We start from the raw sequence: 27,401 nt of genomic DNA on the forward strand, positions 1-27,401 counted from the left end.
TTTGTCTCCTGAAAAGACTGGGAACTGTCTCAGGATGTTCCACAACACTGAAATGTCCTTTTCTGATTTTATCAGGTATAAAATAATATCACTGGTAAATAAAGCTAACTTTTCTTGACTACCATACCAGTTATATCCTTGAATTTCTGAATCCCTCATTTTCTTTGCCAGTGGTTCTACATATATAGCAAGTAACACAGGGTAAAGAGGAAACTCCTGTCTCATTCCTCTGCTCAAACAGAAGTTATAAGAGAGGACCCCCCCCCCCCCATGGTTTAATTTTTGGACCTTTCTTTCTTTCTTAAACATGCTTGTGCTAGTCACCACAGATGCCTTGGACTTTGTTTGGTGAGCTATTTCAGGAGGGATGAAAGTGTAATGTGTGTTAGACAACAAGGACAACCACAAGCACATAAATGTAAAAGAGATTCTTGGCCTGATCAAGGCATTCACGTATATGAATCATCTTTGGTCCCTGGGATCTCTACAAGTTGTTGTAGACAATATCACAGTCATGTGGTATATCAAGCAAGGGGGAACCAGTCTGTACCCCCTTTGCAGAATAGGCATGTTAGCTTGTGATATAGCTTCATAGCACAGCCTCACTCTGCAAGCATCCTACATCCCTACATTCCGGCAGAACAAAATTGTGTGGCAGACAAGCTGAACAGGAGAAGGTCAGACACTCATGATTGGAAACTAGAACAGGGAGGTCTTTCAAGATTTTATCCATCTTTGTGGAGTTCCTCAAGTATATCTGTTTGCTTCTTCTTTTAACAATCAACTGGTAAGATTTTGCTCCAGGGCTCCATGCAAGATTTCCTGTAAGGCAGATGCCTTTTCTTTTCCTTGTACAGTAATGTTTCTGTATGCTTTTCCACTGATATCCAGGGTAATTCTGAGGATTCATATGGAATCTGCTAAGAATCTCCCAGGCAACTTTTGGAAAGGGCCAGGAGTTGTAATGACACAAGATCAGGGGTATTTGGTGGACCTCGACCCTAATCAGTTTCAGTTGACTCCCTGTATGATTGGGTTCCTTTAGACACCTGTTTACTGAAGATGTACAGCAGTAACTAATGGAGGTAAGAAAGCCTGCTACTGGAAAATCACATACATATATTAGTAAATGAAAAATGTTTCCTAGTTGGTGCCAACAACATAACCAGCACCCACTCAGGGCTAGCTGTTCTCTAGTTTTACAGTATTGATATGAATTACTATCTTATAGCCATTCTTACTTCTCCATCAGCCTTTATTTATTGGCCATTTCAGCATGTCTGCTCATGGATCCTCCTCTTTCAATGTATTCTCATGTCAACGTGTTCTTGAAAGTAGTTTTACATAAGAGGTCTCCAAGGAAACCAATGACCCCTTATTGCGATCTTAATTTTGTGTTAGAGAAGCTAACACTTGCTCCATTTGAACCACCTAACCTGGTTGACTTGAGGAACTTAACATGGAATATAGTTGTACTGATTGCTGTGACCTCTGCACAAAGTGTATCTGAGTTGCAAGCCTTTATGGTGAGTCAACCCTATCTCATTTTCCACAGAGACAGGGTTTCTTTGAGAACTAATACTTCTTTTATGCCTAAAGTAGTGTCCGAGTTTACTTTAAGCCAAACTATCCATTTCCCCGTTTTCTTTGCCAAACCTAGAAAAGAGGGATAAAGGATAATTCATGCCTTGCATGTCCACAGACAACTCGGGTATTATACTGACAGAACTAAATCTTTCAGATCTTTGAATCAATTGTTCAGTCTTGCAAAGGTAAGGAGAAGAGACAACCTGTGTCAAAACAGACTATTTTCAAGTGGTTGTCTAAGGCTATTAACTTTTGTTATACTCAACACAACAAAACTATTCCAGGCAGGGTCCCACTGTGCCAAGGCCTTGGGTACTATGTTTTTGGAAAGGCTTGGATTCTGGAAGTATTCTAAAAACTGCAACTTGGTTTTCTGTACTACTTTTACAAAGCACTATAAGCTTGATTCCTTATCTAGCTCTAGATCAGGCTTTGCTAAGACCATTCTCTTCTGGACCTTCCCTTTTCACCTCCCAAATGTAGTAAGTTGGTGTAATCTACCCATATAGCTAAGGCTACTGCAGCAGTGATCAGTGTGGTAAGCATATTAGAGTTGTGCAAGTAAATGTACCTTAACAGTAGATGTTCAGATGATCACTGCTGCAGTAGCTGCTCCATCCTTCCACCCCCCTTTTTTATGTGTATTGTTTTTGACACGGTGTAGACATTTATCTTTTGTTGTTCCTAGCATTGTCCTTTTAGGGCTTAGCCACCCTCTCTGTGTTGGATTGAAAGCTGTAAAAGTCTTGACGCTCAAACCTGTGTTTTTGGTCAACTCATCTGGAGATGACTGATTGCTTGGGTGTGTGGAAGATGCCTGAAGCTTTGGAAGCTGACCAGCTGTTGTATCCTATGCAGGATATAACACCTATAGCTAAGGCTACTGCAGCAGTGATCATTCATATATCTACTGTTATGATAAGTCTACTTGCACAACTGTACTTTCTTTAAACATTTCAGAAAAATAATTTCTTCTGCATTACACTTATTACATTTCCTTTGCTCTAACCATTAATTTTTCTTTATTACTTTTACTGGTAATTTATCCAGAAAAATTCTTCACAGAAAATCTTCCTCATAAAGACATCACAAACCTTGTTTCTTCTGTTTTCTTACAGCATTCTTTACTCCTTCCTTTTATTCTTTCCATGGATACTCCAAGTAATATTTTCCATGACCACATTATACCATTCATTAGTGTTACAGAGGGAGGTGGTAGTCATGAATATGATGGCACCATACTGAACTCATTTTATTTTATTTCCTCTTCTCGAACATCTAGCTCATGGTGTTTTGGTTGGACAGAGATATCCTTGCACAACATGGGCTGCACCTTGTATCCCTGCCTAGTGATGCAGACTTAGCTCATAAGGCCAGGGCACTAGCCACATGTGGGGAGGAGTTTGAAGTTTCCTCACCTCTTCTGGCTGCAAGGAAGTCAGCCAGTGGGTTAGTTTATGCATCAAACTAGAAGAGGTTTGCTTTGTGGGTGGCAGACAAGGAAATCCCTTATTTTTTCTTTAGTTCCTCTCATCCTGAGCTGCATGTTGTGATTGTCAAATACTGGGATAAAGTATATTAAGTTTAATCTTTCTGCTATTTCAGCATTTTGTGATTTTGTGGGTAAGAAGGCAGTAGCCTAATTGGACGTAGTAAAGACCTTATCCATCTCATCACACCCATTCATACCTCCCTCACGGGGCCTAAATTTCTTTCTGTAAAGGTTTACATTGTCCCTTTTTGTACATGCCTTCTTGTGACATGCATTGTTTTTTAATCATTGAAAGTTCTTCTGGTGTCTATTGCCAAAGTCAGAGGAATCACTGAGCTTAAGGCTGGTTGCACAAAGAACCTTTATTATTTTTCGTAAGGAGCATTTCACATTGCACACTAACTCTCATTTCCTACCTAACATGGTCTCTTGAATTTACTTTAAACCAGTCATTGCACCTGCCCATACTTTTCCTAAAAAAGAATAACCTTGGGAAAACTTTTCTAAGCTAGTTATATGTTCCGACTGTACTCCAGTATTACTTGACTCAGACAGAAGCAGTTCAGAAGTTCAAACAGCTGATGTTATGTGATCCTATCTCGCCTACATTCTGACTGATGGGTTCGGAGCTGATCCCTCGGCTCCGACTCGGCACGCTTATGCTATAGAGCGAGGCCTCTAATTGGCTGAGCTATCTTTATCCCAGGATGCACCACCACTAATCCCCCAGATCTCGTTTGCCGCTTACAGAGCTTGGACGTGGTCTCAACATTGGCTGGGCTAAGTACTATATATTAGGCTTTTTTCCTGTCAGCATTTGCTTCATTTAAACCCAAAAGCTGTTTTAATGGCTATTCTTTGTGTACGAGTGTTTTTCTGGAATTTGGTTAAAATTTACGTGTTTATTCCTGTCAGAGAAGGTTCCGTTTAAGTTAGAGGGGCCTTCCCCTGTGGTTACTACTACTTTAGTGTGTGTGTGGGTCAAGTACCCGTTTAAGTTAGAGGGTCTTGACCCTCCTTTTCTCCTTTTCTCTTTCTGACAAATCTCGTGTGTAAAAAAAAAAAAAAAAAAAGTTCTTTAGTTTAAATATTTACACTAACTTAGTGGCATACATATTTTTGTTCCTGTGTGTTAAACCTTTTATTGTTTAGTGTGGTTATCTGTTTTTTTAGCCTGAGTATGTCTAAAGAGCATAAACCCTCCGGGTTTAAAAACTGCACGAGGTGTGGCTTCAAAATGTCCATAACGGATGACCACTCCTCGTGCGTCTATTGTCTAGGTGCTAAACATCTGCAAGAATCGTGCAGTATATGCCATGCGTTTTCCTCCAGAGTCCTCCAGGAGAGGAAAAACAAATTAATCCTCAAAGGATTAATCAAGCCTTCCTTCGAGGAGGCTTTATCTTCCTCTCCGTCTCCTTCTAAAAAGAGGAAAGCATCGGCTCTGACCAGTCAGTCGGAACCGACTGCTAAGAAAACTAAGCAGACTTCTCCATCGGCTCCACGGACTTCGGAGCCGAGGTCGGAACGGTCTGCCTCGATGCCTCCAGCCTCGACCCCTCTGGTTTCAGAGCCGAGGTCTGGGGCATCGAGAGGCGGGTCACCCTCATCGGCTCCACTGATATTGGAGCCGATAAGGGTCATCGGCTCAGACTCTTCCCCCTCGGAGCCGAAGTCCTTATCGGCACCGAGGGAAATTTCCTTGAAAGTTTCCTCGGAGCCGATAATTGTTGAGTCATTTCGGAGCCGGTCCCCGAGCCCTTCGGAGCCGATGGAGAAATCGGTTTGGGCCCGATCAGTATCCTCGAGATCATCCAAGATGTCTGATTCGGACATCGACAGGGTGCTCCTTCGACTCTTCCAGTCTCCGGTGTTCCAAAAGATGGTTTCGGCTCCAGCCCATTTGGCTTCGGAGCCGATGGTCCACTCCCCTACTGTATTTCCTCCTCCAACAGCTTCGGCACCGTTGGAGCAGGTGCTGGTGGAACCAGTGGAGGTATTAGGGTCAGGCCCGTCCCTTGCTCCGACTCCGGCTCTTGGGTCGGAGTTCAGTGCACGGACTTCTTCCTTCGGCCCTGGGGGGGAGGCTTCGGGATTGATGCTTTCGGTCCCAAGTCTCCCTCTTGGTGCGTCGGCGGCGGGAGTACCGTCCACTGTCGTGACCACGGAGGGGGGACCCTCCCAGGATTCTGGTGGTCCCGCCTTCAGGGCTATGAGGAGTGCTTTAGCCAAATCTTCCTTGGCTACCTCCACAGTTTCCCCAGCTCCTTCCCTACATTTGGAGACTGGGTCGTTGGCAGTCCCCCTGTCCGTAGACAGCAGAGCCCCTGGGCCTCAGGTTACCCCCGCTGGGGTTTCTCCCCCTCCTGGAGGTCCTTCTGAAGCCTCTTCGGAAGAACCTCCCAGGAAGAGAACGTGCAAGAGGAAGCACGTTGACTCCCCTGACGAGTCTTTGACATCTGACACTGATCTCGATAATGCAGAGGTGTCCCCCAAGTCGTCCTCGGATGATGTCTCCTTTGCAGACATCCTGGAAGCCCTAAAACAACGAGGTGGCTGGCAGTCCAAACCTCCCTCTGCTGATGAGTCGGTGTTCCTGAAGGCCTTCGGGGCTCAGCCCTCCACCTCCTGGGTGTCTCCGCCCTTCGACGAGCTCTTGGATTTGATCTGTCGAAGGGCGTGGGAACACCCAGACTCTGTGGAACCGGTGCCCGCTCGTCCGAACAAATTTCTCTCGGCGCCCCCGGATAAAGAGTTCCTTACGAAAGGTGTGGCTGTAGATGCTATGGTGGTGGCATCTGTTACCCAGCAAGATGTAGCAGAGGCTTCTACGTCCATCCATCCTCCTAATAAGGAGTCTAGGAGCATGGATCGGTACGGTAAGCACACCCTTAATTCAGCAGCCTTTACTCTGAGGTCTTTGAACTACCTGACGCACTTTACGAGATTTCAGAGGGATCTGATTAAGGAGCTATCCGATACACTCTTAGGTAACCTGCCTGAGGAGCTGGCCCAGATGGTTGGATCTCAGCTGGCTACAATGTCGTCCATTTCGAACTCGTCCATGAGGCTCATTTCGTATGCGGCCGAAGGGGCGAGTAGAGCGGCGGGTACAGGCATTGCTCTACGGAGACAAGCCTGGCTCCGCCTGTGTCATTTCGCGGAGGCCTTTAAGTCTTCATTTGCCGACGGCCCCTTCGATGGGTCCTCCCTGTTTGGACCCAAGGTGAAAGACACACTTACCCGCTGTGAACAGGAGGGTAAGACTCTGACTGCCGTAGGGGCACGATTTTCCACTCCCTTTCGGCCTTATCCCAAGGCTAAAAGAGGAGGGAAAATGTGGTTCCGTAGATCTCAGAAGTCTTACCCCTCTCAGCAGGAAGGTTCCCCCTCCAGAGGCAGAGGAGGGGGAAATTCATCCGGAAGATGCCGTCCCAGAGGCGGCAGAGGCCCTCGCAACACTGGAGACCGCGAGTCCTTTCGTGGCTCTTCAGCTTTTCATAGTCCCTGAGGGATTGCCCGGCTGTGCTGCTCCGGAGCCAGTCGGGGGTCGTTTTTCGAAGCACCTGAAGGCCTGGGAAGGGATCACTCAGGACCGATGGGTGCTTCGGATTATCGCCGGAGGTTACTCCATCCCATTCTCTCACCCCCCCCCCTCAGTCCAAAAGAATCCCGGACTCGCCACCCAGTCAACGGGATACCGCAGCCTCAGAAATTTCAAAGCTGCTGCAAAAAGGAGTCATACAACCGGTCCCCGCAGACCAGATCGGATTAGGGACTTACTCAAGATTCTTTTTGGTGCCAAAAAAGACCGGGGACTTGAGGCCCATTTTGGACCTAAGCAACCTAAACCGTTCAGTCAAGAAGTCCAAGTTCCGAATGGTCACTCTACAAACCATTCTCCCATTGTTGGAGAAGGGTGTTTGGATGTGCTCCATAGATCTCAAGGACACGTATTATCATATCAGAATACATCGAACGTCCAGGAGACATCTGCGCTTCAGCCTAGGAGGCAGTCATTTTCAGTTCCGTGCGCTGCCCTTTGGTCTCACCACAGCCCCAGGGTGTTCACCAAATGCTTGGCAGTAGTGACTGCTCACCTGAGAAGTCTAGGATTCCAGGTGTTTCCGTACCTAGACGACTGGCTCCTAACTGCCACCTCCAAGCATCTACTTCTGCGGAGGCTGCAAGCCACTATATCACTGGGCAATTCCCTTGGAATCACCTTCAATTGGCCAAAGTCTGTGTTGCGGCCATCTCAAAGAATAAGATTCATAGGGGTAGAGATAGATTCAAACCAGATGCGGGTCTATCTACCTGCAGACAGAATTCAAACCATTCAAAATCAAGTTCGAGCCTTACTCCCCAGGTCCAAAGCCCCAGCCAGAATGGTCCTACAGCTATTGGGATCCATGTCTGCCACAGTTCTGCTAGTTCCCTTGGCAAGGTTACACATGAGAATCCTCCAGTGGCTTCTTTCAACTCAGTGGTCCTTTCAGGAACTCCCTCTCAATCATCTCATATGGATCACAGAATCTTGCAAACGGGACCTTCGCTGGTGGCTAGTGTCCTCCAATTTGGATCAGGGACGACCCTTTGTTCTTCCTCCTCCGGTGGCCACTTTGACCACGGACGCCTGCCAGATGGGGTGGGGGGGGCATTCCCTGGGCAGGTCAGTCCAAGGCAAATGGCACCCGGAAGACACTCCTCTTCACATCAACATCTTAGAAATGGGGGCAGTACTCCTGTCCCTTCAAACCCTTCACGATCATCTCCCTCAGGGAGTAATTGCAGTTCACACAGACAACATGTCAGTGGTCTGGTACCTGAACAAACAGGGAGGGACCAGATCCTATCCTCTTTGCAGAGAAGCCATGAGAGTTTGGGAATGGGCAGTCTCGACCAAACGCTTCCTAGTGGCTACTCACATACCGGGCAAGGCCAATGTCATAGCCGACAGATTGAGCAGAACCATCCTCTCTCCCCACGAATGGTCTCTGAATATGACAGTTGCAAGGCAGATTTTCAGCGAATGGGGAGTTCCGTGTTGCGACCTCTTCGCGACTCCTCTGAATGCGAAGTGCAAAGAATTTTTCTCCCTAACCCCGGCTCCGGGGAAGAGCCCCATGGATGCATTAGTCCGTCCTTGGCCCACCGGCCTGCTTTATGCCTTCCCTCCAGTTCCTCTCCTCCCCAGGGTGATTCAAAAGGCATCTCTCTTAGGGAGCAGGATGATCTTAATTGCTCCTTACTGGCCTCGTCAAGTGTGGTTTCCCTATCTTCGGAAACATGCTCTGGAAGGTCCGTGGTTCCTGGATCAGGTCCCAGACCTTCTGATTCATCAGTCGGGACTATTACACCAGTCCCTCCACACCTTAAAATTGACGGCCTGGCTCCTCCTCTTCCGACGATAGTCAGGAGTCATACACTGGATCCAGATGTTGTGCACATATTATCTTCAGCCCACAAGTCCGCTACAAAGAAACTGTATTCTAGCAAATGGAAAAGGTTTGCTATTTGGGCTCAACTCCGGGGCCTGGACCCCATTTCTACTCCTGTGGCAGAAGTACTAAAATTTCTGACCTCTCTTTTCTATCAAGGCTCTTCAGTTTCTACCATCAAAGTACAATTGGCAGCAATTTCTAATTTTCATGAATCCATAGACCCACCTTTAATGAGCAACAGATTGTGTAAGACCTTCTTGAAAGGTACTGCTCTATTAAGACCTCTGATTTCTCATCCGGCACCTCCATGGGATCTCGATATAATGTTGCGTGCCTTGACTTCTTTTCCCTTTGAACCGGCAGCTACCTGTGATCTAAAGTTTCTATCATGGAAGACAGCCTTTCTAGTGGCGATTACTTCAGCCAGAAGGGTTTCAGAGCTTCAAGCTTTGTCAGTGAAACCCCCGTACTTGGTTTTTCATACAGACAGAGTATCCCTCAGGCCAAATCCTTCTTTTGTTCCTAAAGTTTGTTCTACTTTATGCTTGCAACAATCGTTAGAGCTTCCAGTTTTTTTCCCGAAATACTCTAATAAAGCGGAGTTTATATTCCACACACTAGATGTCCACAGACAGTTACGTTTTTATTTAGATAGGACTAAACAATCAAGGAAAACAGATCAGTTGTTTGTATCCTTTGCAGAAAATAAATTGGGCAACGCTGTCACAAAGGTCACTATTGCCAAATGGATCAGGGACTGTATTACTCAAGCTTATATCTATTCTAACAAAGAGCTTACCACCTCTGTCAAAGCTCATTCTACGAGGGCTATGGCTACTTCGGTAGCATTTCATTCTAAGCTTGCTATTGGTGACATTTGTGCTGCGGCTACATGGTCTTCCCCGCACACCTTCATTTCCCACTACAAATTAGATGTGGCATCTAGAGGACGAGCTTCATTTGGTTCCACAGTGCTCAGGAGTGTTTTCCAATGAGCCACCCGGGATTTAGGTGCTAGGGACGCTGTCCCATCAGTCAGAATGTAGGCGAGATAGGATCACATAACATCTTTTAGTTATGTACTCACCATAACTTCAGATGTTTGGGATCCATCTCGCCTACATTCTAATAACCCACCCTCCTTCCCCCTTCCTTGGAGATCAGAGGATATCAGAAGGTCCGAATCCTGTTGTTTCATCTTGAAACATCTAACAATGTTATATAAACAAGTTGTGATTGTGTGCATGAATGCGGACAAACAAGATCTGGGGGATTAGTGGTGGTGCATCCTGGGATAAAGATAGCTCAGCCAATTAGAGGCCTCACTCTATAGCATAAGCGTGCCGAGTCGGAGCTGAGGGATCGGCTCCGAACCCATCAGTCAGAATGTAGGCGAGATGGATCCCAAACATCTGAAGTTATGGTGAGTACATAACTAAAAGTTTTTTTACTATTGCTTAACTTTGTCAGAGGCGGGCAGAGTGAATGCACCTTGAAGCATTCCATGTCTGCTTTGCTTGGAAATATTTTTCCTGTTATCTCTTTCACTAGCAAGCTATGTCTTGGTCTTTCTTCACTAGGGGTATTGCTTCATCTGCTGCTTGCTTCAGAGTCGCATTTGTGTAGGACATCTGTGTTGCATTACCTGTCCAGGTTTCAAACATTCACAGAATGCTTCTACTCCATATCCTTGAGTCTCAACTATTTGAAGCTTCAACCACTTGAAATGAAAAAAAAAAAAAAACAGTCAAGCTGTCAACCTAGTGGAAACATTTTAAAAAGGCATTTTTTTCAGAGGAGAACCCATCACCCTCACATGTGGGGACTTCACTCCCCCACCTCCTTTAATTAAATGTACTAACTATACGGTCATACAAACACAAAGAAAAGAGAAAAAACATAAATGTGTCACATCAGTGCTAATGCACTAATAAAAACCACACTAGTGATGGGTTTTCAGTAGTAAACACTGGTGTCCATTTCAGAGTTATTGAGTGTAAATCAAGGAGTTGAAACATCATCCTTTTTAGCACTGTTGACTAGAAGGTTTTTCCCAATGAATATCAAAACCAGGAAGGACTATCATTGTTATAAGTTGGATATGGGAGAACATTCCTAAATGGGATACTTGTTTGAGGATCCTGGGACAGATCACATCACCCTGAAGTGATACTGCTCTGGGTTCATTCATTGCATTTTGGAGCACTGACTGAATAATCCTACTGAAGGTAGAGTGAAATGTATCTTATCATAATTCCAGATCTTCTAATGGTTTCCTGTCAGCAATATAGACTTATGCCCATTACTTCATCCAGTTCATTTCTGGTGTCTCTCTTGGAGTTGTCCTCTGACATCTGATGAATTCCATCCTTTTGGGCTGGGAAAGAGCTAGTTAAGAAAGACAGCCACCTTCTTTATATTATCTCCTTTCCATTAACTTGCTGACTTTAAAATGACTAGAAATAGATGTTTCCTGCAAGAACAGTTGTGACTAGATGCATCTCTATGTCTTGGACTGCTGACCAAACACCCTAGAGGATCTTGAGTTACAATAAAATATGTAACAGCCTGTATCTACAGTGATATTTAAGGGGCCCACTTGGCTCCAGGTACAAAGACACCACTCCAATCAGGTATGAAGGGGTTGCTACTGCCCTGTGATCTGTTCCTTTCCAACTCAGATGACTATCCGACCACACATTTCCATCCCTGAAGCATGGTTATAGGAAGTGCAAACAGTAATATTTTCTTGCTGGCCAAAATTAAACTGCTTACCTTTCACTTGAAAGTAATAACTGTCTTGAAAGTGTTGTTCAAATTGCTTAACTGTGATTGAATTTTGCATGCATACTTAATTATTCTTTCTTTATTTGTATGTACTACAGGCAGGCCTATACTTAATTATTCTTTCTTTATTTGTATGTACTACAGGCAGGCCTGCGAACTCTGCAGGATCTGGGACCAGAGATTCGTCGTGCATTGTCCTGTGACATGAATGAAGAAGTCATTGATGAAAATGGAGAGAATTACAAGGTTATCACTTAATTCAGTTATGTGCCTTGTTGGTTTCTTTTTCTTATGACAGAGATAGCAGCTTCCATAAGATTTATGAGACTGTCTAAAACACAGAACTCATCTACAGGAATATATTCAAAGTTATTTTACAATCTCATGCTGTTTATAGCTGAGTTGCTGCCAACAAGGCTGTCACTGAGTGGTTACAGTGTTTTATTATTTCATGTACTTGCCGGGTTAGCCTTTAAAGCACTGCATGTAAAGCATTCATTGTCTGTAAATTATACATATACATATGCATACACATATGTAGGGTGTGGATTGCCTGCATATTTTCAGTTGCAAAAAAATGCTTGGGTCACATCTTTTATCAATGCAGATTTGTCTGGGTTATCATTGATATCAAGAATGTAACTCATCATTACAGTGAAAATATGAGCTTTCTCCTGGTTCATGCACTCAGAACTCCACAACTTAAGTGCCAGTGCAAACACCAAGCCTTAATGAAATGGCTTTTATATTTTGCAGTACACTAATTAATATGTTGTTCATTGTCTTACTGTGTTATAATGTGCACCTTTGCTAAATGAATTGGAATCAATGATGCTGACGTAGAGCATCATTACATCACAGTTTTACAAATGTCTGTTCTGCACATCTGGCAGTTATATTATCTGCTGTGTAATAGAATAAAATGCACATTTCTCAGTTATGACTAAACAACAGTAAACATTGTATGTTAAGTTGTCTATCTCGCCTTCATTCTTGCTGGATGGGTTCGGAGCCGACCTCGGCTCCGACTCGGCCACTCTAAAGCTCGAGAGTTGGTTCCACCGGCTCGAGGCTCCCCTTATATCCCACAATGCTAGGCGAGAGTTACCTCAGATCTCGTTTGCCGCTACAGCTTCGAGGTTGGTTTTCTACCGGTTCCTGGTAAGTTTTAGCTTTTTCTATAAAAAGTTACTCTTGTTTCCCCTTTTTTAGTTTAATTATTCCTAAATTAGTGTAGTTTATTAAACTCTATCCCCGAACCTATTTTCTTCCCGTTTCTTGTCAAAAGAACTTTTAGTTCTTCCCTTGGGCCTTTGGCCTTCCCTTCCCTAGGGAGTGTTTGTGTAGTGTACTACTGTTTGTTGTACTTAATTTTACTATATTTTTAATATAGTGTTATATTGACAGGGTATAACTGGTGTGTTTGTGTGTGTGTTTGTGTTCACCAGTTAGGCTATGTCTAAAGAAGCAAAGGTCTCCGGATTCAAGAAGTGTGATGCGTGCTGTCAGAAAATGTCTCTGACGGACGCTCACACTTCTTGTGTCTATTGTCTGGGGCCTTTGCACCTGCAGGACTCCTGTGCTGTCTGCCATGGCTTCAGCCCCAGGGTCCTGCAAGAAAGAAAAAACAAGCTCATATTGAGAGGCTTGTTGAAGCCTGAGGATTCCCTGTCTGTCTCAACAGGGAAGCCCTCCAAGGCATCGAGGTCTTCGGCTCCGGTTTCTGAGCCGAGACCTCAGGTTGTTCAACCTTTGCCTTTATCGGCTCCGGCTGGAGCCGATAAGACTCAGTCCACAGTTTCTGTGGCTCTCTCGGCTCCGGCCGGAGCCGAGGTTATCGAGGTACCCGTGTCGGCTCTGACAAGATCTTCGGAGCCGACAACCAGAAAGAGGTCTAGGTCACCTTCGCTTGGCTCCGTTCATTCGGCTCCAGGATCTCCCCTGCTGTCTGAACGGAGTCAAAGGTCTCATTCCTCTAGGTCATCGAGGTTGTCTGATCATGACCTTCAGAGGGTGGTGAGTCGACTACTCAAGTCTGAGGCACTGGCCCAGATGCTTCAGAGCCCGACTCATCAGTCGGTGCCTGTCCCGGTCCATCAACTCCTTCCTCCTTCGACTCTTTTGAGCTCGGAGCCGGGTCGTGTCGGAACCGAGACTGTGGTCACCTCGGAGCCGAGACAATTGTCTTCGGCTCCGTCGTCGGCTCCGTTTTCTTCCATGGAGGAATCTCGGCGCCGGACTTCCCTCGTCGGCTCCGAGGGGGTGAGTGGCATCGGACCCTTGTCCGACCCCCCTCTCCCTCTCGGTGCTTCGGCGCTGGTGAGTTCGGCTCCGACATCGCCTCGAGCCATCACTGTCGGTGCCGAGGGGGGTCTTTAGCTCCTCGGAGCGGGGACCTCTGGCTCTGCCTGACAGGGGTGCTTTCGAGGTCATGCGGAGTGTGTTAGAGCCTGGCTCTACTCCACAGTCGGCTCCGTCAGCCCCTCCCTCTATGCTGCCTCAGGGTAAGTCGACTCACTCCCTCATCCCGGACCGCAGAGAGCCAACTCCTCAGGAGCCCCCTGTGGGGATTTCATCCTCTTCCGAGGCCTCTCCTGATTTGGCAGAAGAGCCCCCTCGGAAGAGGAAGTGCAAGAGGAAGCACATTGACTCACCTGAGTCTATCACGTCCGACACAGATCTGGATGATTCTGAGGGTTCCCCCCGTTCCCCTTCTGAAGATGTCTCTTTTGCAGACATTCTGGAGATCCTTAAACAGAGGGGAAATTGGCCAGCCCTCAACCCTTCAGAGGACGAATCTGTGTATCTTGAGGCGTTTGGCTCTCGTCCTTCCACCTCCTGGGTGTCCCCCCCTTTCGACCCCCTCATGCAGGTGGTTGCTAAAAAGGCATGGACGGCTCCTGATTCAGTGGACCCCACTCCCAGGAGACCCTCCAAATTCATCACAGCTCCAGCAGACAAGGAATTTTTATCAAAAGGAGTCTCTGTGGATGCTATGGTGGTAGCTGCCGCCACAAAGAAGGAACTGGCTGATCCTTCAGTGCCTGTCCATCCACCTAACAAGGAATCTAGGTCCATGGATAGGTGCGGAAGCGGATGTTCTCCTCAGCGACATTTACTATGCGTTCGCTGAATTACCTGTGCCATTTCACTCGTCTTCAAAGGGACTTGATCAAAGAAGCGAGTGAAATGCTTAAGGACCCTACAGCTGCGGGTTTCCAAGAAAAAATGAACACACAGCTGGCTATCCTTAATTCTATTTCCAACTCCTCCATGCGCCTCCTCTCTTATGCGGCCGATGGAGCGAGCAGAGCCGCTGGAACAGGGGTAGCCTTACGTAGGCACGCCTGGATGCGGCTATGCAATTTTAGGAACCTTTCAAGACGTCTTTCACAAACTCCCTTTTGATGGATCATCCCTTTTGGTCCACAAGTGAAAGAAACCCTGACTAGGTGCGAGACGGATGGCAAGACCCTTTCTGCCGTCGGAGTCCGTTTTTCCACTCCTTCTAGGCCTTACCCCAAAGGCCAGAAGGGGAAAGATGTGGTTCCGTAAACAATCTCAAGGGACTTCGCCTGATGCACAGAGTCGGTTCCCCGCCAGAGGCAGAGGGGAACAACAATGGTAGACGCCGCCCTAGAGGCAGAGGGGTCCGCAGAACCAGGGCAATCGAGAAGCCTTCCGATAAGCCCTTTCAGCATCCCTGAGGTGTTGCCCGACTGCCAACCTTCGGAGGCAGGTGGGGGAAGATTGACACTGTACCCAGAAGCCTGGCTATCCTTGACACAAGACAAATGGGTACAGTCCATCATTTCGAAGGTTATTCTATTCCCTTTCTTCGTTCTCCAAGTCAGTCAAAAATCCCTTCCAGATGTTCCACCGCTCAAAGGGATATAGCAGCTTTGGAAATTTCAAAACTGCTTGCAAAAGAGCTATTCAGCCAGTGCCAGCAGACCAACTAGGATCCGGAATCTACTCAAGGTTCTTTTAGTTCCAAAGAAAACAGGGGACTGGAGACCAATTTTGGATCTCAGTATCTTGAACAGATCGGTCAAGAAAACAAGATTTCGGATGGTCACGCTGCAATCCATTCTTCCCCTGTTGGGAAAAGGAAACTGGATGTGCTCTATAGACCTTCAGGACGCGTACTATCACATAAAAATGAACAGGCGCTCCAGAAGATTCCTCCGCTTCAGGCTGGGAACCAGTCATTTTCAATTCAGGGCCCTGCCCTTTGGTCTCACCACTGCCCCCCGGGTGTTTACCAAATGCATGGCAGTGGTAGCTTCTCACCTGAGACGACAAGGATTCCAGGTGTTTCCATATTTGGACGACTGGCTCCTCACAGCTCCCACCAAGCATCTCCTTCTGATGGCCAGAGATTACACTTTTCGCGTCTGTCAAAAACTGGGTATCTCAATAAATTGCGAAAAGTCTGTTTTGTCGCCTTGTCGTACTATTACCTACATAGGCGCAAATTTAGATACTGTAAACATGTCTGCAATTCTAACGAACCAAAGGATATCAGACATTCAAAAATTGGTGTCACTTATTCTCAACAACAACAGAGCCAAAGCCAGGTTAGTTCTAAAGGTGTTGGGAATCATGGCGGCCATACCTCTCCTCCCATTGGCCAGATACCACATGCGGATCCTTCAGTGGATGCTCTTTTCTCAATGGTCATACCAGGAACTTCCAATGTCTCACACCATTATGATCACGCAAGCGTGCAAAAAGCATCTCATGTGGTGGATGTCTTCCCCCCAGCTCCTGTTGGGGAGACCGTTTGTTCCACCTCCTCCGGTTGCTACTCTGACAACGGATGCCTCCCTGATCGGGTGGGGGGGGCATTATCAGGGCAGGACAGTCCAAGGCACTTGGCAACCAAACGAATGCCACTTGCACATAAATGTTCTGGAGATGAGAGCAGTGCTTTTAGCGTTGCAAGCCCTTCAAGACTCTCTTCCCTTGGGAACGATTGCAATCCAGACAGACAATATGTCTGTAGTGTGGTACATCAACAAACAAGGCGGAACCAGATCATACCCCCTGTGTCGAGAAGCACTCAGACTGTGGCAATGGGCGATTTCTTCTCAGCGCTTTCTGATAGCAACGCACATCCCCGGGAAGTCCAATCACATTGCGGACAAGTTGAGCAGAGCTATTCTCATGCCTCACGAGTGGTCTCTGAAAGACTCTGTAGTGAGAGAGATATTTCTCAAGTGGGGTCAGCCTTGCTGCGATCTTTTTGCTACTCCCCAAAACAGCAAGTGCAGAGCATACTTCACTCTATTCCCTTTACCAGGCCAACCCACCAGGGACGCTAGTCCAAGTTTGGCCCGGGACTTCTGTATGCATTTCCTCCTTTCCCACTGATCTCTCAAGTAATACAGAAAGCTATCGCTCAGAAGGCCTCATTGATCCTCATTGCTCCTTACTGGCCTCGACAAGTGTGGTTCCCCTTTCTGCATCGATTTCTTTTGGAGCGACCGTGGAATCTGGACCTAGTTCCAGATCTTTTGATCCATCAGTCGGGTCAGTTTCATCGCTCCCTCCCCTCTCTGAACCTCACTGCTTGGTTCCTCCACTTCCAACCGTAGCCAGGCTTCCTCAATTATCTCACTCTGTTAGAGATATTTTGATAGCTTCACATAAATCTTCCACTCGAAAGATTTATTTGAGTAAGTGGAAACGATTTTCATATTGGGCACAAGGAAAGGACATAGATCCTTTCACCGCTTCCATCCAACTAGTCCTCGATTTTCTTGCTGAACTCTTCCATGCAGGTTCATCTCCATCTACTCTTAAGGTTCAATTGGCAGCTATTTCTAATTTTCATGTGGGTATTTCTGAATCCGCCCTAATGTCCCACAAACTCTGCAAAGCCTTTTTGAAAGGAGTTTTTCTGCTCAGACCTCCTGTAAGAAATCCTCCTTCTCCTTGGGACCTAAATTTAGTTCTTGCTTCTTTGATTCTTTCCCCTTTCGAACCTGCAGCTTCATGTTCCTTAAAGTTATTATCATGGAAAACTCTCTTTCTGGTGGCTATCACATCAGCTAGAAGAATTTCAGAACTTCAAGCACTCAGTTGTCGTTCTCCTTACCTTGTGTTCCATAAGGACAGAGTTTCCTTACGAACTAACCCATCCTTTTTGCCTAAGGTGGTTTCATCATCAAATCTAAACCAGTGCATTGACCTCCCTGTCTTTTTGCGGGAGTATTCAAATAGGTCGGAACAAAAATTACACTGTCTGGATGTTCATCGTCAAGTAAGGTACTACTTGGACAGGACAAACAATTCAGAAAATCTGATCAGCTGTTTGTCTCCTATGCGGAAAGCAGAAAGGGACTTCCAGTTTCAAAGGTATCTTTATCCAGATGGCTAACATCTCTGATTACCCTTGTTTATGAGATTAGACACAAAAAACTGCCTAATAAGCCTAAAGCCCATTCCACCAGAGCCTTGGCTACTTCTCTAGCCTTCCAAGACAGACTGCCTATTGACACCATTTGTGCAGCGGCTACTTGGGCTACTCCTCACACTTTTATTTCTCATTATAAGTTGGATTTAGCTTCTAGACATAGAGCTAATTTTGGTTCCACTGTTCTCAGGAGTCTGTTCCGTTAGGCCACCCGGGACAAGGTGCTAGGGACGCGGTCCCATCCAGCAAGAATGAAGGCGAGATAGACAACTTAACATATAGAAGTTATGTTCTTACCATAACGTTCCATGTTAGTTGTCTTCTTCTCGCCTTCTTCTTGCGTCCCACCCTCCTTCCCCCTGGCCTGGACAGACCTAGAGGAGTTGTGATCGTGACCTCTCTTTCTACCACCTCTTTCTTAGCTATGCTATTGGGCATATTTCTTGTTTCAGGATGTAGGTCACCCTTCTTCTTCCTGTTGTTAGAGGTGGACTCTGTTATAGTTGTTCTGTTTTATATTGTTACTATCATAAGCTGGGGTTAGCTTACAAACGAGATCTGAGGTAACTCTCGCCTAGCATTGTGGGATATAAGGGGAGCCTCGAGCCGGTGGAACCAACTCTCGAGCTTTAGAGTGGCCGAGTCGGAGCCGAGGTCGGCTCCGAACCCATCCAGCAAGAAGAAGGCGAGAAGAAGACAACTAACATGGAACGTTATGGTAAGAACATAACTTCTATTTTGCAACATTCCCCACTATGGATATCTCTAGACGTTAGAGACATCTTTCACCTTTCATTACTACTGTCTGTATTTTCTATTCTTCTATATTTTAAACTAAAACCGAGTGAGAAGGTCACACAGAAAAATCAGTCAATAAAAACTAAATGAAAACTCCAGCCAAGGTAGAACTTCCACTGAGTGACCTCTCAAACCTTTGTATAAGAGGCACATGGGATATATGCAAATGACCCTTATGAGAATCCTGTGGTTTAGCTATATGGTAATTCATAATGCCTATGACTTATTCCTTTTTAAGCTCTTACAATGGACAATTTCAGGCCAATAAAGCCAAACACCACTAGCTGTAGATATACATATTATAGCCTTATTATGACTTCCTCATCATAGCACAAGCAGAGCATTTGACTAAGAATAAGAAACACAGGGCTGTTATACCCAGCTGATGTCCATTACTATTAGGGTGACTGGAAAATATCCCAACTAACAAACTAAAACAAAGAGTGAGAAGGTCACACAGAAAAAAACAATTGGTAAAACCTAAATGAAAACTCTAGCCAAGCTAGAACTTCCACTGAGTGACCTCTCAAACCTCTTGTGTCAAAGGCACATGGGATATATGCAAATGACCCTTATGAACATCAGGTATTTCAGCTATATGGCGATTCTGAATGCCCATGACTTATTTCTTTTTAAGTCATTACAGTGGACAATTTCAGGTCAATAATAGAAAAATTATTAAAAAAACAATTATTTTAAAAATAAAAATAATGTTCTGCAATTAAATGGATAAACATTAAATATTTTGCTGACACAGATATTGTATTAGTAAAATATTTATCCTAAGCTTTAAAGGAACAATTTAACACAGTTTGTGACCAGAAGGGAGGTGGCACGCCAAACATTAAGATGCCCTATCACTTCCTCTTCTGTCTTATAATAATAGCTCAGGACTATCCAATTCAGGCTGTTATTTTATAATATAAACACTAACATAGGCTTATTACATATAGTTGATGTCAGTGCTCTCCATTAGATTTCTCATAATTTTCAGAGAGAGATCGAGGTAGTTTTATCTTTTATGGGAGAATAAAGAAAAGCTCACAGGATGCCCGACAAGTCTGTGGGCAGTGTTAAGAGCACTGCCCACAGCAATTGTTCTTCTGTTTTTATAACAATGAGTGAGGCAGAGGCAAGAATACCAATTAAAAATGCTGATGATGATAGCAGATCAGATACATAAATCTGCACCAAGACTTCACTACCCACAGCAATGATCAATTGATTTATTTATGTATTTATAAAGATATAGAATTGGCATAACATAAGTATAAGCTAGGGGTGTTCATAGGAAGTTACTAGACTATTGGCCCTGAGGGCCTTACAAGCCTAGTCAAGAATTTAGCCCATGTTCCAACAAGTCAGCACCCTATGCCACTGTCCAGCAGGGACATAGGTGGAATCCCAGGGGTGTATTTTCTGTTCCCCATCCAGTTATCCAGGTTGTGCTTAAAAAGGTTTAATGAGGTACTCTGCTTTACGTGGAGAGGGAGTCTATTCCACAAAAGGGGAGTCTCTGGGACACAAATCTGTCCCGCCAACAAATTCTGTTGATGTCACAGGCCAGGTTGAGGTCTTGTGTGTGGGTTACTCGAGTGGATCTTGACTTGCGGATATGCAGCAGTCCCATCCGGACAGGGTCTGAGATTGCTTTGTACACCAGACAGAGGTCACCTCTATGGAGTCTGTAAGAGACTGATTAGAGGGACAGGGCTTTTAGCCTATCTGTGTAGGGTAGATGTTTGAGGCCATGGATTCTCCAGGTGAGGAATCTCTGTGGTCTCTCCAGCTGCTGCATGTGCTTTGCGAGGTACATGCCGAAAGGGGCATTGTATTCAATAAGCATTCTTATAAGGGAATAATACAAGGATGTTATGACCACCTTGTCCCTGGATGAGATACCCGTACTAATGAGGTGGGCCATGTAGAAAGCTTTCTGTACAATGGAGGCAATATGGTGGTCAAAAGTTAGTTTGCTATCAACCTTGGTTCCCAAGTCCCTCACGACTGATTGCGTGATTAGTGCCTTATTTTCAATGGGATAATTTGTGGGGATGTCATTCTCCCCAAACAGATGGTGTTGCATTTTTTGGTATTCAGTTTGAGGCCATGTTTCTGGCACCAGTCCTTTGTTTGGGTGAGACCCTCTTGAAGGATGCCGCAACACTAGGAGAATTGATGACAGCACCCAGCTTGCAGTCATCTGCAAACTTGGTCAGCCATAGCCCACTAGATTTGGCCGGCACCTCTGAGAAGTATATCCCGAACAGCAGAGGCCCCAAGACCGATCCCTGTGGTACACAGCTTGTTACGGTCTACTACTTGAGGGGGGCTTCCCCTGTTTTGACTAGGTGGGTTCTATCAGTAAGCCAGTTTGCTACCCATCTGCTAACATATGGATTGATGCCTAGTTGAGAGAGTTTATCTATTATACCTGAGTGGGGAAATAGTATTGAAGACCTTGGCTAGGTCAAGGTAGGCAGTGTGCACCATCTTCCCCTCATCTATGGCCTTGGTGACTGTCTCAAAGAAGTTGACCAAATTTAACAGGAGTGACCTCCCTTTGACAAAACCAAACTTTGTTGGATCAAGTGTCTGGAGGTTGCCAATATCCTTGTTAATGAGGTCCATGATAATCCATTCCATGACCTTGCAAATCAGGCTAGTTAGGCTGATGGGGCTATAATTTCCTGGATCAGTGGACACCCCACCTTTGTGCAAAGGGGTGACAGTAGCTGTCCTCCAATTGGCTGGGATAAAGCCGGTACTCAGGCTTTGGTTGAATAGGGTGCCTAATGGTGCTGCAAGTTCTTGCCTGAGTTCATGTAGGATGCAGCCTGGGATGCTATCTGGTCCTATGGAGGCTGTATTTTTTACCTTTGAGAGGGCAGTGATGACTTGCTCCCTAGAGATAAGGGGAGAGGGCAGGTTGCATGATAAGATCACAGGGAGCCAGATACTGATTTTAATAAGAAGGTACTATTTTTTTCTCAGAATGGTATGAGGATATCAAATTGTAATATAGCAGCCATATGTTAAACTAGCTGAAATACATTATTGTTGCCTGAATTTATTCTACTCTATCACAAATACCAGAGAGTTACACGGTCACAAAATTGCTTTTTAGGAAGTTATGATGCAGTCAATGTATGAAAACAGCTAAACACTGTATTCATATAATCACTGTCTAAAGTGTGCTATACTGCTTTTCTTGATCACAGTTAAACATAAAAAATGTACCCAGTTAGAACATGGCTCTTTTAGGAGTGGTAAGCAATCTGTGTGAAAGTGACTGACCACTCCATTCACTTGATCTCATTTAAACAACTTTCAGAATTCCTTCTCAGGGGCAGTGTGTGCATATACATCCATCCATATATGTGGGGAAAAGAACCTCTCTGTAAAACAATAATCCTCTCATCTTTAATTTATTTTTTTAACAAGAAACATCTTCATTAAATTATCATTTATGACATTGGCAGTTGTACATTTATATAAATGAAAACAAACCTGGTTGCCTCGTGGTTTTGGCGTCTTTTCAGGCTTGTTGGCTGTTGGTGAAGCACCCACCAAGAGGAAAAAACGCTGAGAGAAGAAAGGAGCCACTTTTGAGACTTTAAGTATTTTTTCTCTGTTTATTTGCTAAGTTTTTCTGCATAGCCACCTATTTTGAGCATTTTCTGGCTTGTTAAATTTGATTTCTGCATTAGTAACTGTATTTAGAGCACAACCTAGAGCTGTTTACTGCATTTCCTGTTTGCACTTATTTTTAAAATCATTTTTTTCTCAAAACTTGCATTTTATCTGTCTTTGGCCTAGCACTCTTGTGTGGGGTCATTTACTGCACTGTTATAACTTGTTGATACTTGTTAACCTCTACTATCTGAAAAAACAAAAAAAAAAAAATCTTGCTTTTTTCCCACTTTTCTGAGATTTAAAAAAGTTCAGTTACAGGCTTGCTGTTTTTGAACTGTTTGTAAGTTTCTGTGAGGCCATTTTTTGCTTGGGCTAAAGGAAAGTCTCTCTGTTGATCAGTGGCAGTGAAAAACATTGAGCAGCCTGCCTGCCCCTGTGGGAGTGGTTACTGACTTGAAACTGTAGTTTTATTGGCCATTCTGGGTCAATTCCAAAACTCCTTCATCTTCCTCTCTTAAAACCCTCTTTTGTGTGGTTTTGCGCGTTTTTGTGCATAGCGCAACAGCGGGCAGCGCCGCCTAATTGGGTTTAAACTATTCCTGGCTCCACAAAGTCTGTTCTTCACTTTTTCCCTTAGAACTGCTCTATCTCTCAATTTAATCACCATGTTCTCATTCTAAGGCCCTTCACTGGTCCAATTAAGTAATCCTACAAGTTAGCACTATTAAACCATAGCACTACTTACTCTTATACTCTCTACGATTACCCTGTCCTCTATTGGTCCATCTTAAATTCAGTTTCCCTATTACTCTAGCATGTCCAAAGGTCAGTCAATGGTTTCCTCTCCAGTCCAGCTGGTGAATCAGGGAATTTTGAGGCAATGTTACAACTGTCTCATGTACACGGACAACCCTCTCCTCCTCCAAACAGGTTCAAATATATGTGAGAGATGCAACTATTTAGCCAAACTGGAGGCTGAGCTCTCTCATCTCAAAACTGGTGTAACCAGTCAGGAGGAGAAGGTAACCTCACACAACACAATTCCAGTATCACATAGTCCCATCACATCAGCGAACCAAACACATAAATACACAAAAACATACTCAGTGGCTCTAAATAAACATCTACCTAAGCAACAGAGACCTCCAAAGCAGACATCCAAGCAAACGCTACCTCAAAACAAAACACACACAACACATAACCCACAAAGTCAGTGTGCCAAGCAGCCACAGCCCTTAAGGCTGAATAACACACCTGATACTCTTGTTATAGGTGACTCTATTGTCAGACACACTGACGTCCCGCTCACCAGGCTGAATAAAGAGAAGGTCACAGTGAGCTGCCTGTCGGGTGCTAGGATCCGCCACATAACGCAAGCACTCAGGTCACTCCAAAGCAAATACAAATATGACTCAGTCATTGTACATGCTGGTGTGAATGACCTGAGACGTACCTCCCTGGACTACATGAAAAGAAACATAGAGGAGCTCTCTGATCATGTAGCCCAGGCTGGTATGACCCTGACCTTGAGCAGCATCTTACCCTCACCTAGAATGATGCCACAGTACAAAGACAAAATGATCGATTTTAACAATTGGCTAAAATTTTGGTGTCATTCAAAGGGGATCCAGTGTCTGTCAGCCTGGTATGACATGCTCGACAAGCCACGTTGCTTCGCTAGGGACGGCTTGCACCTGTCACCACTGGGCTTTCGGATATTGGCAAAGGCTCTTGCCACCCCATAGTGCCTTTTTTAGGCAAGGCTCAAAAGTCAAACCCACCCCCATAGACAGCACAAGGAACAAGAAACTAAGGGTAATGCTGCTAAACTCCAGAAGTCTTAACCTCAAGATGCACGCACTCGAAGCTCTCCTCAGTATGGAGAACGTCGATATCTGTGCAGTGACAGAAACCTGGTTCAAGGCTCCAGAGAGCACCCCAGCACTACCAGGCTATACCTCATATCATGCTTTTCAGCCCCAAAACCCGGACCGAACCACAAAAGGAGGGGGAGTTTCCATATTTATCAAGGATATCCACACCTCCAGGTTAGTGGCATTGCACGAAGTATCGGAGATCATCCATGTGCAACTAACAGTGGGCAAGACTGCTTTTCAGTTTATAGCATCCTACAGACCACCCTCTCAAAGTCAGGAATCCCATTCGGCTTTCCTGAAAACCATGAAGATCTCTCCAAACACCATTATATTGGGCGACTTCAACTACCCAAACATTGACTGGAAGCACTACTCAAGCCCCAGCACCTTAGCCCAAAGATTCCTGGAAATTATAAACTCAAATGCTATGGAACAACTAGTCACCACTCCCACAAGAGGGGACAATATACTAGACCTGATCATTACCAACATGGGGACTCTATGCTCCACACCAGAAGTATATCCCTCATTGGTAAGATCAGACCATAAATTAATTTCACTGGATGTCCACATCCCGACCCCACCCCCAGCCCAGAAAACCACAGTGAAAAACTTCTCAAAAGTGAACTTCTCACTTCTCAAAACCGAAGTGGAATCCTTTAAGGCCCCAGGGCCAATGGAAACTACAGCTCACAAACTGCAGAATCCTATATAAATGCATTCTACGGACATCTCCAGAAATGCATGGATCATGCTATCCCAAACAAAACCAAGACCCAATCATCCAAAGGCAGGCGTCCAGTCTGGTGGAGCCCTGCCATAAATAAACTGTACAACAGAAGGAGGAAGCTACTACATGATAGAGCAAAATCCCTAATAGGGAAGGCATCTCTGATCAGTACTAGCAAAAAATTACGATCCCTCATAAAATCCTCCGAGGCCAGCTTCGAGAGAAAAATTGCACAGGACACCAAAGACAATCATAAGGCTTTTTTCAGTTATGTTAGAAACCTGGGATGCAACTCCCAGACTTGTTCTGAGTTGATTCTAAACGACAAAAAATACACTGCACCCACACCCATCACCAATATCCTGGCAGACAGGTTCAGTCCAAACTTCTCCACCCCCCCCCAAAAGAGCAAGTATCTATCCCGGCAGAGGGCTGCCTCCCAAACATCTCAGATGCTCAGGTGAAGGCTGCCCTCTCCAAAGCAAAAAACACTGCTTCCATGGGACCAGATGGCATCCCAGGTTGCATCCTACATGAACTACAAGAGGAACTAATCCCTCAAATAAAACAGCTATACAATCTCAGCCTTACTACAGGATATGTGCCCACAGAATGGCGTACAGCAACAGTGGTCCCACTCCACAAAGGTGGAGCCTCTACGGACCCTGGAAACTATCGCCCCATAAGCCTGACCAGCTTAGTCTGCAAGGCTATGGAGAGGATCATCATGGAGCTCATAAACAAAGACATTGGGGACCTACAGACACTAGATCCTACCCAGTTCAGCTTTGTCAAGGGCAGATCCTGCCTTTTGAACCTGGTTGACTTCTTTGAAACAGTCACCAAACCCATAGATGAAGGGAAGGTAGTCCACACAGCCTATCTGGACCTTGCAAAGGCATTTGACACAATACCCCACTCGGGCATCATAGATAAGCTATCCAGCTTAAATATAAACCCCTATGTCACAAGATGGGTTGCAAACTGGCTCAAAGATAGAACCCACAGAGTGAGAGTTGCTGGAGCCATATCAGACTCGAAACCAGTCACAAGTGGCATCCCACATGGTTCTGTCCTGGGACCACTCTTGTTCGGTATATACTTTTCCGAGGTAGAGGCAAACGTGGGAGGACTATGGCTCACCAAGTTCGCAGACGACTGCAAACTGGACGCCATAATCAACTCTTCAGCTGACACAAACATCCTTCAAAATGGTCTCACAGAGACAGATAACTGGTGCCAGCACCATGGTTTAAAGCTAAATGGCAAAAAATGTATAGTCATACCCTTTGGCAAAAACAATGTGCCCACAAATTACCACATAGGCGGAAACCCATTAAGTACAGAGAAAGTTATTAGGGACCTGGGGACCCAAGTTGATAGCAATCTCTCCTTTGAAAACCACATTGCCAAAGTGGTTAGAAAGACCTTTTACATAGCCTACCTCATCACGAAGAGTTTCACATCTAGATCAAGAGAGGTAATCGTGCCCCTTTATTCATCCCTCATCAGGCCCAGCATAGAATACAATGCCCCTTTTGGGATGTACCTTACCCGACACCTGCAGCAATTAGAAAGACCCCAAAAGTATCTCACCAAGAGGATCAAGGGTCTCAAACAGATGCCATATGCTGCTCGGTTAAAAAAACTCCAGCTCTACTCAGTTGCATACCGCCTACTTCGAGGAGATCTATGCCTGACATACAAAGCCATGTCAAATCCAGAAATAATGGACATGCTCCACCTCAGTAAATCTAAACCCCTTAGAGCCACACACTCAGAAGCACAGAAATAAATAGAACTTGCTGGAGGGACAGGTTCATAACCAAGAGGCTCCCTTCACTCTGGAATAGAATTCCAGTTCATGTGAGGCAGAGCACCTCACTGAATCTCTTCAAGAAGAATCTCGATAAGTGGATGGGGGATCGTAGGTTTGTCCCAGGGATTACTCCTGTGTCACTATTAGACAGGCACAGTAAACTAAACCTTAAAAAGGGCACAGTATACTCAAATCAAGGGGTGGCGTAAGCCATACAGAATCGGGCTAGGCTTATAATTGCCTCAGGGCAGATAGCCTAGTATGAACCTATGAACCTATGAACCATACTGACACAGTTCCAGTTGCAAGTATTTTACATCACATACCGTATTGACACAATTTTTGTTGCAAACATTATAAATCACTTATAATATAAGCAATCATTGTTAAACATTATACAGCTCATTCAAATCCTGACTTCTTTCACCTGTATTTATTGTTCCCAGAGTTCCCATTTTTTTCTGTGTAATTTGTTCCTACCCTTTTCTAAAGATCCCAGTTCCAGTTGTTGTATCTCTGTTACTATATGTACTACTACTAGTACAGTTGCTTTAGACTTTGATTTCTGTTTCCTAGTAATTGCTTTATTGGCAGCTACCATGATTAGACTCAGCAAGGCCTTACTATGTCGAGGTAATTCTGATTCTGTATCATAGCTCAGAAAAGTAATTTCCCTAATTACAACAAGTTGCTCACCCAGTATCTCTGATAGAGTAGTCTGAAGGGAATCTTTAAAGTCAGCCAACTCATTACACAGTGTCAGGAAACATGTTCACAATTACCTCTTTCTTCTCTGTCACATCTCCAACA

The 27,401-nt window shown here is 45.0% G+C and overlaps 1 protein-coding gene across 1 annotated transcript in view; it reads left to right on the forward strand.

Annotated features, from left to right (window-relative positions):
- Positions 1 to 11,568, forward strand: part of CACNA1F (calcium voltage-gated channel subunit alpha1 F) — a 4,101,209-nt gene extending 4,089,641 nt beyond the window's left edge. The window contains 1 exon segment of the mRNA XM_044079296.1: positions 11,455 to 11,568. Coding sequence (XP_043935231.1) covers positions 11,455 to 11,568 — 114 coding nt within the window.
- The last annotated feature ends 15,833 nt before the right edge of the window (positions 11,569 to 27,401 follow it).

This window comes from Protopterus annectens, chromosome 8.part0 (assembly GCF_019279795.1).
Source record: "Protopterus annectens isolate FY-2018-M chromosome 8.part0, PAN1.0, whole genome shotgun sequence".
NCBI classification, from domain to species: domain Eukaryota; kingdom Metazoa; phylum Chordata; order Ceratodontiformes; family Protopteridae; genus Protopterus; species Protopterus annectens.